This window comes from Delphinapterus leucas, chromosome 4 (assembly GCF_059928025.1).
Source record: "Delphinapterus leucas isolate spDelLeu-1000000601 "Yukka" chromosome 4, BTC_Dleu_Yukka2, whole genome shotgun sequence".
In the NCBI taxonomy this organism is placed as follows: Eukaryota; Metazoa; Chordata; class Mammalia; order Artiodactyla; family Monodontidae; genus Delphinapterus; species Delphinapterus leucas.
Window position 1 is genome coordinate 99,847,070 of NC_143132.1, and position 15,344 is coordinate 99,862,413.

The following is a 15,344-nucleotide window of genomic DNA, read 5'->3' on the forward strand; positions in this document are numbered from 1 at the left end:
CACTGAAAAATTCCAAAGACTTAGGGGTTATCTCACAAGGAAATGTGGACAAAGGCCAATCAAATTCATTATTATACAGTCCTTCACTACTGCCCCTTCACACACACACACACACACACACACACACACATACACACATACACAATAATATACACTCCTCATTTCCTATCATCCCCACTCTCCACTTTATTATTATTTCTAGCAGCTATTACTGTTTAACATACTATATATTTTCCTTTATTTTCATCTTTATCATCTATCTTTCTCATAGAATGAAAACTGTAAGAGGCAGGAATTTCTGTCTTTTTTGTTTTTGTTGAATCTTCAGTGATTCAAACAAGCCTGACATAATGAAACAGGAAGGAAGGGGGCAGCGCACAACTTTAAAAGAATGACATAGCCTGAGGATACAACATAAACTGATTAGAACCAGATAGGTCCTAGATGGCGGACAAGTCGACTTCCACTAGACCTTGAGCCTCAGTATACTCATTGTAACACATCAGCATGCTAAATGACACACCCACAGGTGCCATGACAGTTCCAAGGGTGACCATAAAGGTCAAAAAGTGGGTGGTGGCCCAATTCCTGGAAATTCCTACACCTTCCCCAAAATGGCTGGAATACTCTTCCCACTCATTAGCCTATGAAATTACCCAGCCCTATAAAAACTGACAACCCCATACCCTGGTGCCTCTCACCTTCTGAGATTGCCCACACTCCATCTGTGGAGTATATTTCTCTCTAAATAAATCCACTTCTTACCTATCACTTTGTCTCTCACTGAATACTTTCTGTGATGAGACACCAAGAGCCTGAGCTTCATTAAGTCCTGCGACCAGGTGTGTGATCTCAGTTAAAAGAACGTGGGTTCAATTCCCAATCTGAGTTGCACAGTTTCAATACTATACTCTCAGTTAATATTTGTTTAATGAAAGAATGGATTTAATCTCTAAATTCAGATTCTCTTATAACCCCTCTATTCTTTAAACTAAAGTACTGTTTGAGGATACATAGTTTTTGAAGGCAAAAGCCCACTGTGTCTGCCTTTGCCTGGCAAAGTAATAAAACTATCCTTTTCTACCTCACCACCCCCCCAAAAAAATACAGTTTTATTTAAGCATGACATGACATAGAATATAAATCCACGAATATTTGCATATTTAAGAAATTAATATATACTGTATCTCTTTAGCAGTCTTATGATTGTGGAGTATTTCAGCTGGCCTTTCAATTTACAACTACTAATCATGGTTTCATTTTACTAGATTGTAAAGGACTCTAAAATATATTCACTTTAAAATCACTGTATATCTTAGTTAGAAATAACTGTCTCTGGCTCCCTGCTGGTTGTTTGGCCTGGGGTAACCTGGCACTGGAACCTACGCAGGCCCTTTGGTGGGGCTGATGGCAGACTCTGGGGGGGCTTACACCAGGGAGTGCTTCCCAAAGCTTCTGCTGCCAGTGTTCTTGTCCTCACGGTGGGACACAGCCACCCCCCGCCTCTGCAGGAGACCCTCCAACACTAGCAGGACTCTGCTAAGGCAAATACGTGGACACTGGGGTGTCTGGCAGAGGCCCCCAGGCTGTGTGGAAGGGGGCATGGGCCTGATGCTCCCCTCTGAAACCTGTTCCAGTGGCCAGGATCACAGAACAGAGGCTCTGAAGGGGACCCCTAATGGCTACTGCAATCACAAGGCACCTCCCTGTCACCCCTGAGCCCCCTCAGCACACAGGGTCGTCCTGTGCGTGGGTTCCCACTTAAGGTCTACGTTTCCAACAGATGATAACGCTGAAGCAGAAGAGATTTGCTTTGGTTAAATGTGACTCCAGTTGCAAGGAAAAACCCACGATCCATAAACTCAGTGAATCACTGGGCCACCCTGCCCTGAAGCTGGGGATCAAGAATCTTACTAAAGTTAGATGTAGTCACACATCCTAAAATCTAGTTGCAGGGCTTCCCTGGTGGCGCAGTGGTCGAGAGTCCGCCTGCCGATGCAGGGGACGCGGGTTCGTGCCCCGGTCCGGGAAAATCCCACATGCCGCGGAGCGGCTAGGCCCGTGAGCCATGGCCGCTGAGCATGCGCGTCCGGAGCCTGTGCTCCGCAACGGGAGAGGCCACACAGTGAGAGTCTCACGTACCGCAAAAAAAAAAAACAAACAAAAAAACTAGTTGCAGATATTGATAGCTTAACCAATACAGAAAGGAATACAGTAAGGACACCCAGAATTCCTGAAGCCACCCGAGGACGCCGGACACACTGAGAACGACCAAGTGGGAAGAGGGGAAGGCCTGGATCCTGGGTAACAAGTGCTTCTAAGTCACTGACCCGACCAAACCGGCAATTGTCCTCCTTTTGTCTTTTTAGCGTCAGGAAAAAAAAATCTTGATTTTCAAGCTACTCTTTGTTGAGGTTTTTGTTTGCAGAAGCCCAAGCAACCAAATGCTACAGTTCTCATGGCCCTGCTCCTTACCAGACAGCCCAGGACGCCTGTTTAAAGGAAATCAGGGAAGAAAAGAGGATTAAGTGGAATTTACTGACAGCTCTGGACTAAAGGAGCCTCCAAAATAACAGGACAAGTGAATACATAGTCAAAATAGCTGAAAATGCCCACCTAGAAGAGGTGGTTCACCTGCTCCCACGGAACACACACAGCGCCAGGCCCCATCTCAGGGTCCAGATGAGGAAAACGAGACACACGAAATGAAGTTCCTTGTCTGACATCACAACAGAGCTTGCCTGCACTGCCTAAGTGTCAGGCTACGTTACCAGGATACACCAACGTAAGGACACAGTGTTTGCTTCCCCAGGACTTCCTAGAAATTACAGCAGGACAGGAGATGTCACCTCATGGGGTGGGAAACGAGAGCTGGGCAGGCTTCCCAGAGGCGGCATGTGATTTGGAGCTGGGAGACAGACACAGGTGTCTAACAGAGGAGATCAAAACCACTTTAATCATTCATAAAGCTGACTGGACACCTGGGCCTTAGACCTGCGGTGCGGCAATCGGCCCCAGGGAAACCCCTAGCTCTGGAGGACACATCTCAAAGTAGAAGAAGGTAGACCCAAAGGCAACTGTTTGGAAACACAAAATATAGTTAGAGGTTTCACCTTCTAAAAATGTCAGTGCTGGGCTTCCCTGGAGGCCCTGCGGTTAAGAATCTGCCTGCCAATGCAGGGGACACGGGTTCAAGCCCTGGTCCGGGAAGATCCCACATGCCGCAGAGCAACTAAGCCCGTGCGCCGAAACTACTGAGCCTGTGCTCTAGAGCCCACGAGCCACAACTACTGAGCCCACGTGCCACAACTACTGAAGCCTGCCAGCCTAGAGCCCATGCTCTGCAACAAAAGAAGCTGCCGCAATGAGAAGCCCACGCACCGCAACAAAGAGTAATTCCCAGTCGCCGTAACTAGAGAAAGCCCGCGTGCAGCAACAAAGACCCAATGCAGCCAAAAATAAATAAATAAAAAAAATTGTCAGTGCCTACGCTTGACCACATTAGAGGGACTGAATAGATGACAGGTAAAGTGAGCTGCCTGTGCCGGAAAGAAAGAACAAATGATGTCTGTGGTTCTGGGAAATTTTTAAAAAGCTAAAGAAGCAAATGGAACACACCTTTAACAATTCTGATATTTGCTTAAATCCCATAAAAATAAAGACAAGTTCTTCAAATGAGAAAAAAAAAAAAAGAGAGAAATAACTGTCCCTGAATTCTTAAAGGGAATCTTAAGTCCTGTGTTAGGATTGGGTAGGCAATATTGGAATTTGTAATTCAAAGAAAACTTGATGCATGAAGTTGAGTGCATCCTACTTCTTCATACCTGGCATCCTGAGTAAATTAATGTCTTTTTAAAGAATTTCTTCATAAAATGAATTATTAAATCTGTGCTCAAATACCAATGACAAGCAGGTAATTTCCTGTAATACAGTTTGAAAGGTACTCTGCTTTTTTAGTTAAATAAGCCATGTCTTAAAATTTTTCTATCCTACATCAGAGGAAAAGTGAAATGGATGACCGTTAGACCACTTTTGTATACCACAAATTGGGAAAAGAACCTGGTAACAAAAAGAGAAGAGATTTCTTTATCTGATGGAAAGTGTTAAGTATTATCACTTTGAGGTCTTTATTTTATAACCAGAATAGAAAATATTTTTGAAAAATAATAAACTCAAGATGTTTAAATTTATCTTATAATTTTGGAATTAAAATTATATAGTGTTTCAGAATTCTGTATCTGGGAATTATACTATATTTCACAAAGTGTTTAATTGATATAAATAGGAAGAGAATTGTGTCTCTGGTTAAGTTTTAGAGTCTTTGGAGGTTTCTGCAATTATAGAGTAAAATGCTTCATCACTTCAAGAGCTATTTCAATCACTTTTTGAAAACTATATCTGCATCCATAGGCAAAGGAATTTTATTATCTCTGAATTACAATTTGGAATGTCATGAGTTATTTCATAGGACAAAGTTTGTTAAATGAACACTGGCAGTGCCATTAGTGTTTCGCTCTTGAACTCAAGTACAAGTCAGCTCTATTTAAGTCACCATTTGCAGAAGCCAGAAATAAATGTGCAGTTAAAATGGTGCCGTAAGTTAATTAGAATGGAATTAGAAGGAAAGTGGGCAATTTAGGAACATAAGAATTGCTGTACCGAATCAGACCAATGGTTCTCCTGGTTTAATATCCAGCCTCCAGCAGCTGTACTTGTTCATTTCTAAAGCTTTAACAGAAAAGAAAAAGACTATATAATTCACCTAGACAAGTGTGCCATCTGTGATCTGGAGAAATCTTCTTCCTGACCTCTTTCAAATAATACCCTAAAGCAAGAGGTTTCAATCCTGTTATGATATTGGCTTAGCTTGAATAGCTCTGGTTATTAATAATTCTTATTAAATCATCCAACTCCTACATAAAATCAACTAGTTCATCAAGAAGCTGTTTATCTCTACAGCCCCTGAATCATGGTTGAATATTTGTGCATCTGTGATAAATTAGGAATTTATGGTACTTATTCAACACAAGTTCTTGTTGGCAAAATCTGCCTCTAGTTAACCAAGCTGGATGAATGCCTGCTTCGCTTTCCAAATTCTAGGGGTTCACAGGCTTTCGGCCAAAAAGAAAAAAAAACTGTATCTGCTAACACTACTCCCAACTTCCTATCCATTAATAATATACAGAAGGTATTTGAATGATGAAGAATTCTGTGTGCTAAACTTTTAGAAGAGTTCAACTGGAGTTTTTCTTATATGACTTTGCTTAAGTTAGATGAATCTAAGAGAAAGGAATGAATTACTTATCCCTATCACTTTAGTCTTCCTTTTCAAGTATCTGTGACTAGTTTCTAGGTTTCTTGATTATTCTAGATACCACCTCCGGGTCAATATTTCTAAAATGTTATGTACACAATAAACCATCTAGCAAAGAATCCCTCAAGAATTGTAAATGCCTACAAGCTAAAGTCTAAACCATTTTCCTAGGCTGTCAGATCTTACTGCTATAACACTTATATCCTAAAGCTATAATTCTAAAAGGATATCCTCTATCTTAGAATCCAAGAAAGTTAGTTTTTTCATTGCTATTTGAACTAAGAGAACACTTACTATTTATACTATGTTAATTCTGTTCCCTTTCTCTAGCACTCCAAACTTCTCTTTCTGGTTCAGTTCTTTATTTTTTCTCCTTACTTCAGCTAAAATCGCATTCCTTTAGGTAATTCCCTCTTCTGACAATTTTTGTCCCTTTGTTTATGCTTGATTTAGTCTACCATATATTGTTGGTTCTTTGTTTTCATGAATGTCCTGGATTGTAAATTCCCTGAGGGAAACTATGTTTTCCATATTTATTTGTGTTTCTAGAGCCCAGGCAGGGTCTGACTCATAATAATAGCATACAAATGTATTAAAGAAAAATCTTTAGAATCACCAGTGACTATCTAGACAGAGTCACTTCCAGAATGTTTACTCTTTGAGTTTCTGTTTGTGTGACCTAGGCAATAATATATTATTGAGTCCTACAAGGTACAAAAGAACCAAAAATCATAAACTTCTGAAAAATAGAGCCAAGTGTTACTGATTTAAAAATCACAAAGATATGGGAAACATCAGCACAAAAAAGAGAATCTGAAGGTTCTAGACCCCTGATGTTAGAAAATGAAGGAATTCCAAGCACAAGTAATAGCTAGGCAAAGACAGGAGGTAAAATAGAGGAGGGAATCACTAAGGAACTGTCCCTAATTCCTGTGGTTGGCCCATAAAGAGAATATCTGAAAGTAATTTTGGAAATGTGGGTGGCAGCATGTTCACTAACCTTTATTGAACTAACTCACTGGGGAATTATTGAAAGATTTTTAATCAGTGAACAGATCTGTAAGAATGTAAGATCAACTTAAAAATGAGACTGAGGGCAGTTCCCTAGGGTAACGAGGTTATTACATACTAAGGAAATGTGTAATCAGTCCCAAATTTAAACACATGCTTAACTGTGAAGAAAATATAAGCATTCTAGAATAGAATATATTTTTCTCCCTGTATGTAAGCAGAAATGTGTGTAATAAGTTCTTCTTTAAATTTTAATTCCTACAATTTTAACTAACATAGTGCTTCAAGGTGCTGAAAATATTCAACCCAGTTCATTTATGCTTGACATCATCAAACAAATCCACAATTTTTCTTTTTCCCCAATTTTCCTGACTTTTTAAAAGCTCTTATTATTTTTTGAGAACTATATATATATATATATATATATTTTAATCTATCATTGATTTCAGTAGAACTATAATGCCTCTCTTTAATTTTTTAGAAATCCAAATGGGACCCAAAACAATAGTACAAGATGGCCTGTCTTCAAAAGCAATGAACAAAAATATTTAACCTTGAATACAGAGTCACCAAGAGTATACACTAAACTACGTGCTCAACAGTGCCGATTCTGGACACTATTTTTTCCCAAAGTCTTGGAAATGACAGGTGTGTGTTGTTTTTTGTTTTGTTTTGTTTTGTTTTAGTATTTGGTTAAATAATTGGTTATGGATTATGTAAAAGGGGGAAAAGGTAGACTATTCATGGCACAGTGATAATGTTCATCTGTGACTTTACAATTAATTGATTCCAATGTGTACATTATTTTAACAACCTTCTTCCATCAAGTTTAGATATGTTTTGAGGGCTTACTATATAAGCAGCACCTTAGCAGTTAAATAAAGAAAGCAAAACTAGGAATTTTTCCCTAGAGGAACAGGAAACCTAGCAGTGGAACTAAAAGAGGGCACTCTCGCTATTCAGCCAATTTTTGTGGAATTAACTAATGGATAAATGAAAAAATAAATATATAAAATAAACAATGTATAATTGTTTATTTTATATATTTATACTCAAAAAGAGGCAAAACAAATTTAGTGATACAGATGTAGAGAACAAACGTATGGGGGAAAGTGACGGGGGTGGTGGTGGTGGTGGGATGAATTGGGAGGCTGGGATTGACATATATACACTAATATGTATGGAATAGATAACTCATAAGAAAAAAAATAGTGATAAATAGTAGAACCTTTGATTTCTAAGGGGGAAAAATATCTAAAATTTACATATCTAAAAACGCAATCCAAATATTTCTAAATATTCTAAGCTTGGAGATATTTAAGACCACCTACATACATTACATAATACAATAAAGAAGTAGTAATTTAGTTAACTACTCTTCAGGAAGTGATTACTTAGATTTGTATAAGGAAATACTAGGAAAATTGTTCAGATTATCCTACTATTTCAGAATTCATTGGTAAGAAGATATTTGGCTGAACTTTAATGACCAACATGAATGATCACATTTTCTGTGAGAAAAATGACATACATATACAATTCACTGTCTGTTTTTTTTTTTTTTTTAATGTCAGCTATTTATAACTGATGTGGCTCCTCAGGTCTATTTTTCATATTTTTCAAATAAAAGTAATTGACTTTCAATCACCAGACACATTGCTAACTAGTTCCTTTATACTTTACCATTCTGTTCATCAGAACATTCTGCAACTTTCAGGCTACATACTAGATATCACAATACAGTAGATGTTTTTAGTTTCTTCTTTCGAGCAGTTAGGAGTTACTTTCAGGCAAATATGGACATCTCAGAGCTGTATTTGATTGTTTAATATGCCTTTTGATTCTCAGATTTTACTCACCAAAATTATAATTATGGACTCATCTGTTTGGGAAACATTATTGATAGACCAGTTCTCTGTGCATCACTAAATGCTGGGTGGCACAATATATATCAGGGATGGGCTCCTGCATCCCTTGGCAGAACTACAGTGCTGCCCTTGTGTCCTCTGGGTGTGAATAGCAATGAGGTAACACATTTAATCTGCCAAGAGACCAGAAGAGGTACCATTTAACAAATCACACACTACATATTCTCAATTGTTACTTAAAATATTTTTAAATGAGAGGGTCATAATTTGAAGGGAAGTAAGGTGGGGTAGGGGCAAATTTTAAATGACTAATTTATTATAAACAAAACTGAGTCATTCTGGTTCAAGCAAATGTGGTCTACTGTGATGTATTTGTTGGTAAAATAAAATTTCAATCTCAGTAATTTTTGAAAATGTACTTCAAAATCTCTATCTCTAAATACTCAACTACTATAAAGCAGGTTGAATAAACAAACTCCTAAATTTTTAGCTAGATGCTGCTCCATTCTACACAAGGCTGAACAACTTTCTAGTGTAAGCAACACTGAGCTGTATGGAAATACCATACCTTGCTCTGGGATATTTCCAGTGTGTCTTGAAAACATAACTTTATATTTTAGCAGTATTTTTTTCAGATAATTCTCCCAAAGGAGTTATATGAAATATATTTAATAAAATTTAAAGTAAATGCATGATATAATTGTTATAACATCAACAATGTATTCATTAATAATAAAAATGTTCACATTTAAACAAACAGAACCAGTTTGAAATGCCATGTTTTTAGGTTTTATAAACATAAAGGGACTAAAAGATTAAGAAATATAAAGGGACTAAAAGATTAAGAAAATATGTTCTTACCATACCTTATAGTTTTCAAGTCACAAAACTTCAAACATTTTAATTTTCAATGTTCTGAAAATTGGAGTTATTCAGATGACCTGGGCTGAAGTTTTTATGGAAATATTGCTTTTTTAAAAAAAGATAACTTTACAAGTAAAGGAAAATTTCAAAAAATAACTAGTGACTGGATTTCTTAAAAGGAGAAATGTTTACCTCACTCACGATGGAAGCCCAATAGACTTTATAAGTACCATTTGAGCAGTTGTTTACATCTGAGCAATAAATATTCTCAAATAGAATGATCCTTAAGACTTGTTTAAACACACAAATTCTAGCACTTAACTTTCAGACTATACTTCAGCACACAGCTAGGCTGTTATTGCATACACCTGCAAAAAATAAAATACAATATTTGTTTCAACTGTTATCAAATTCAGATTTTTCACTAAGAATATAACTGCACAATATCTCATAATCATTTGAAAAAAGAAAAGGAAGTAGAGAAATGAGGCATTCAATGTCAATAAAATATCAATATTTTTCATTAAAATTGAGAAAGTAAATTTATTTAAAGGAAAAAATATTTAACCTTCACATCTTCCCAGTAAAAAAAAGTATCAGACCCAGTGGTTCCTCCTTTGACCTTTGAATACATCATGAATCAAAGCGTTGAATAAATCATGAACCAAAGTGTTCTTTAGTTGTTGCTTGCTACAACTAAAGAAGACCACATATAAATTTAAGAGCTGAGATACCACTTGGATTGGTCACTTTGGAACCTCATATACTGCTATTTGCTAATCATTTAGCAAGAATGGCAAACAAAAATGAGATAGTGCAAAGGTGGTTTGAAGAAAAAAAATCAAGCTAGTTTTGCTGATTTCATATTTGAGTTTTCCATTCTTTGTTAAAAGCAAAACAAAATGAACAAATAAACAAAGGCTTTGGGTAACTTGATAATCAAATTAAATGATCTATTTGTTTCACTGTAAAAGTACATGAAGTCTTCAGAAAGCCCAGCCTGAGTTTATCGTAGTTCATTCTACTGTCTCACTATACACCAAAAATTATAAAAGGACAACTAGTAAGTTTGAGATCTACTCCATAAAGAATTATGAAATCCTTTGCAATTTTAATAACTAGTTGACAAACAGGAAAATAAGCAAGTAAAGAGGACAGAAGATATTTTTAATGAACTCTCAAAGTACAGGAAATATGTTACTTTTTAATCAAAATGTTCAGCACCATTAAATATCAATGTAATGTCATCTAACTTCATCTCCAATAACTATTTGGGGTTGACTCACCTCTCTTATGTTCTGTCCTAACTCCTCAGACTTGGCTAAATAGACTCAGCTCTGGTGAAATATTGCTCACCCTTTTTTAATTGACAGGACAAAAAAACAGTTTCGTTACTATCCCTCTTTCTGTAGGGAAGAGAGCCTGATTTTCCCCCAAATGAGACACAATGTGGGCAAAATGAAGGTCACCAAAGTCCTAAAAAAGTTGTGTCAATATGTTTATGAACTACTGGTATTTATCTAGCTATACACTGATTCAATAAAGAGCAAAGTTAGGAATAAATTTTTATAACAAGGGCAGTAAATTCATTTCCAGAGTTCCCCGTAGATGCATATAACTTGATTTCACAATGTAAGCACCATCTCATTTATCCCTCATGGCAACATTGCAAAATAGGGATTACCAACTCCATTTACATTTGGAAAACTAATTTGAAAAGTTAAGAATTTTTTTTATGTCACTGATACCATAATTGATCAAGCTGGAATTTCAACCCATGTTACTCCAAAGCCTATACTGATATTCTTTTCTTTATTTCACACTGCAGCACCCTGTTAACTACAAAACAAATAGATCTACATCTCACCGATGATGATAAATCTATAGCCACTTAAGTAGTGTTCCAGTTTTGGAGGAAGAAAAAAAGGAGGGGGAGGAGAAAACTTCTAATTTTTGTTTTGACTTATGACAAAGGACTCAGGTTTTTTATTGTCTTTTTATTATGGTATATTCAGTTCCTTTGGATACTGTTAGAAAATAATTAAACGTTTTGAACTTTATTGTCTCAATCAATGTCCAGTACTTCTAAAGTAAAAATGTACTCAGGTTTACACCGCATTTGTGCACTAAAAAGTAAACTATTTTAATAACTAAATTGTATAGATATTTGATTATGACACATAAAGAAATAAATTTATATTTATATGAATCAATGGATTTGGTATCATTCCATGAAGAGGAAATGAAAATCAGATATAAGACCTTTTCTCTAAATATTAAAATTCATGGTCTAAATGCTAAATTACCAGTCATTTATTTGTTATATTAAAAATTTTGTTTTTTCAGAATTTTAGAGTCTTTATTTTGTGTAAATAACATCTAAAACAGCATTTAATTATCATAAAAAAGAACATAAAAGTGGATCATTTGGTATGATATTTAACATCTTTCTTCCACATTTAATGGTTTTGACTCTTCAGAAAAATTCTTTTATTCACAAAAAATTATAGCCATTGACTTTTAAAAGGCATTTTACATAAAAATAGGGCATTTTTGTATAAATTCTTAAATATTTATCCAATGTCCAAGCATTGTGAACATTTGAGGCCTAAATATATCTTAAATTACAGGGGATCTCTTAATGGCTGTACAAATGTTTTAAATATTTTGATTTTCATATAAACTAAAAACAAATCACTGAATGTGCTCCATTGTGATAACATGAGTGAAGGCACTTTTTCATATACATTGTAATGTAGTATGAGATCACATGAACTTTCTTCTCCAAATTAACATCCTACAGAGTTATAATTTTAGAAAATTCCTAACTGAAAAGTATACATTAAAAAATTGTCAGTTCCCAGGCTTCCCTGGTGGCGCAGTGGTTGAGAATCTGCCTGCTAATGCAGGGGACACAGGTTCGAGCCCTGGTCTGGGAGGATCCCACATGCCGCGGAGCAACAAGGCCCGTGAGCCACAACTACTGAGCCTGCGCGTCTGGAGCCTGTGCTCCACACAAGAGAGGCCGCAATAGTGAGAGACCCGCGCACCGCGATGAAGAGTGGCCCCTGCTTGCCACAACTAGTCAAAGCCCTCACACAGAAACGAAGACCCAACACAGCAAAAATAAATAAATGAATTAATAAACTCCTACCCCCAACATCTTCTTTAAAAAAAAAAAAAAATTGTCAGTTCTTATTTTCACAATAGTTGAAATCACTTAAAATTTTGTTTTTAATTCAATGACTATAGCTCAGCATCCTAAAAGTTTAAAAAGTAAAAGAACTACAAATGTATAAAATACCTATAGATTTAAATAAACTATCTTCTAGCTTTATTATATCTACTTATATTAGGAACATAAATATACGGTTTTAAAAGTTTGTAATTTAAGAGTTTCTGTTGTTCACAGACTTTATCCTTTAATATAATACACTTTCAAATAAATCAAGATTTCAAGGTTTTTGTAGTACATAAACCCTTTTTGATTCATTGTCTCACATTATTTCTGGTATAAACACTCCTCTCCCCTGACACATACATATACTTTTCAAATTGCTGGAGATTTTCTTAATCATCCTTCTAATTTGCAAAGCAATTAATAAACTTCTATCATATAGTACAATAGTTTCAATAAGCTGCTTTCAATGACCAGGCATTGTTTGGAATTAAAATATATTGATATATGATGAGTGTAGAATCTATACAGAATGCCAATTACAAAGTTCTCCTTATGCATTAATAAATATTCATATATAAACATTTAAATCAGAAATAATACTCCACTATATAATTATATATGTAAATGAGATGCATTAAATGAGATTTTTTCTATGCCTAGGAGAGTCAAGAGAAGAATAATATTTATGCATCGTCTCAGAAACTAAAGCAAATATATGTAATGTGACATAATTTGACATAATACATGAACAGATTTTTTTGCATTTATGTTATATATATTTTGTACATATATATTATTTGCATTTTCATATAATATATAAAAATTCAATTAAAATCTTTTCAGGTAGTGAGAGAAGTTGATAATAAATAATGAATAAAACATCGCTGTAGGGCTTCCCTGGTGGCGCAGTGGTTGAGAGTCCACCTGCCGATGCAGGGGAGGCGGGTTCGTGCCCCGGTCCGGGAAGATCCCACATGCCGCGGAGCGGCTAGGCCTGTGAGCCATGGCCGCTGAGCCTGCGCGTCTGGAGCCTGTGCTCCGCAACAGGAGAGGCCACAACAGTGAGAGGCCCGCAGACCGCAAAAAAACAAAAAAAACAAAAAATAAACATCGCTGTACTTGGAGAAAACGGCATCTGCAATCAAAATTATTTTTCAATGAACGTAAACAGAGATTAAAATTTAGATTAATACAACTCATTCCATGTTTTACAGGAAATATTGATGAAGCAGAACGAGAATGGAAAGCAGGATTCCATCGGTGGAACAATTACATGATGGATTGGAAAAATCAATTTAATGACTACACTAGCAAAAGAGAAAGCTGTGCAGGTCTCTAATTAATAGATTTACCCTTTATAGAACATTCTTCTTCCTGTAGATCAAGGCAAAAATATCTGTGGCTCTCTTACACACCTGGTAAGAAAGCTACTATATAGCTGAAACAAAAATGCCAGGATAATATCGATTTCTCACATCTTTCACTTATTATTGTACCTAACATTTCAAAACCTAAATGGCTAGAACAAGTTTAATTAAATTTCACATTATAAAGTTTCACAATTAATTATATGCATATTAAAACAATTTGCAGCTTCAAACTCTCTTTCCTGAATAACTTTAAGATGTTTTTTTTTTCCCCTAAGAAGTATCTGTGTTCTTTTTCCATTCTCAACTTTATTTTTATTACCACTCATAAAAGGTATCTTTTAAAAATGGATAAGGTCTTGAAACATTAGATACTATAATTTACAATATTTCTTCCTTTAATTAATTTATGCATTTAATGTTAATATGATATATTAAAACAAACAGAAAATAATTGGCTGCTTTGATTTTTTTTTATATAAAGGCAAGAGAATTTATATATTTAAGAGAATCTTAAAATAACAGACTTGGCCACTTGGAAACACCTTATGATAGAAACAAAATGTTACTACCAAGAGACAAAATGTAAAAGAATATAATTATTTATATTTTGTATTTTTAAAAATATGTATGCTTGGAGTCCTCAAATTATATTCCTCATTCTTTCAACTCTTTTTTTCCTTACCTCCCCACTCCCCAACTCTCCTCAAACATGCCCACATGTAAATTACTCTTCCGGTAACTCAAAAATTAAAAAATGTGGATGAGCAGAAGTCTAAATGAACAATTTCAGAAGTCATGTACCATCTGGAATAAGGGAACCCTTGGCTGGACCCAGAAATGTCAGGATTTTAGTGGAGAAATTGTTCAGTTCCAAAAAAGAAATGATTACACTTTCTGCAGACCAACTATATTGTTTTAATAATTTAAAAAATTACAAAGTTGCATTTACTAACTTGAATGGCAAGAGAACACATCCCATGAATAAATTCACTGTCTTTCACTAAAGGGGAGAAGTCAGGGGATTTTAAATCCCAGGAAAGGGCAATACTGTTGATTATGCTAATTAAGCATTGAAAATTAGCACTCAGGATAGGATAAAGTGAATCTATTGGTCTGTAGACTGTTGGTTAACGCAGTTTCATTATTCATTGGTCATAAATATGTCTATAGTTAGATCCAACATAGGTCTGCCATCCTCATCAAATTGTCACTCAAAGATCATGGCATTTTATCAAATTCAGCTGATTAAAGAGAGTTGTTATACAAGCCAAGTTAGTTTATTTCAGTGCTGCTGTAAACGGACATTTCGCTTTATATTTCTTCCTTCATCCTGAGATGAAGAAAAAAAACACACAGGATAGACAAATTATCTGGCTTTCCATTCTACACCACCGTCTTCATTTCAGGTACCATTCTCGTAGGATCTATTATGTTTTCTGAATCACTTGAGCCTCCTTTTTATGTAGAACCCTCTTACATATGAAATAACTGGATGATGCCTGTTCAACAGCATTAAAGACCCTTTAAAAGTTCTCTTAATAAGAGCAATAATGAGGAAAACATAACTAATGTTTGTAGAATACCTGTAACCTCCCTCATATGACAAACCCAGTCATATGAAAAGATCCCATGCACCACTTTGTCCTACCTTGGACAACCAATTGCTTCATTCTTGAATTTTAACTAGAACACCTCTTGACTTACTCTGAAGCTTTTATCCATGAGTTTATTTTGCT

General features: G+C 35.7%; 1 protein-coding gene across 1 annotated transcript in view; it reads left to right on the top strand.

The window, feature by feature from the left end:
• BCHE (butyrylcholinesterase) overlaps positions 1 to 13,716 on the top strand; it is an 84,957-nt gene extending 71,241 nt beyond the window's left edge. Inside the window, exons 3-4 of the mRNA XM_022575463.3 lie at positions 6,807 to 6,973; positions 13,453 to 13,716. Of these exons, the coding sequence (XP_022431171.1) occupies positions 6,807 to 6,973; positions 13,453 to 13,577 (292 nt within the window). The 3' untranslated portion in view covers positions 13,578 to 13,716. The remainder of the gene's footprint in view (positions 1 to 6,806; positions 6,974 to 13,452) is intronic.
• Positions 13,717 to 15,344: the final 1,628 nt, after the last annotated feature.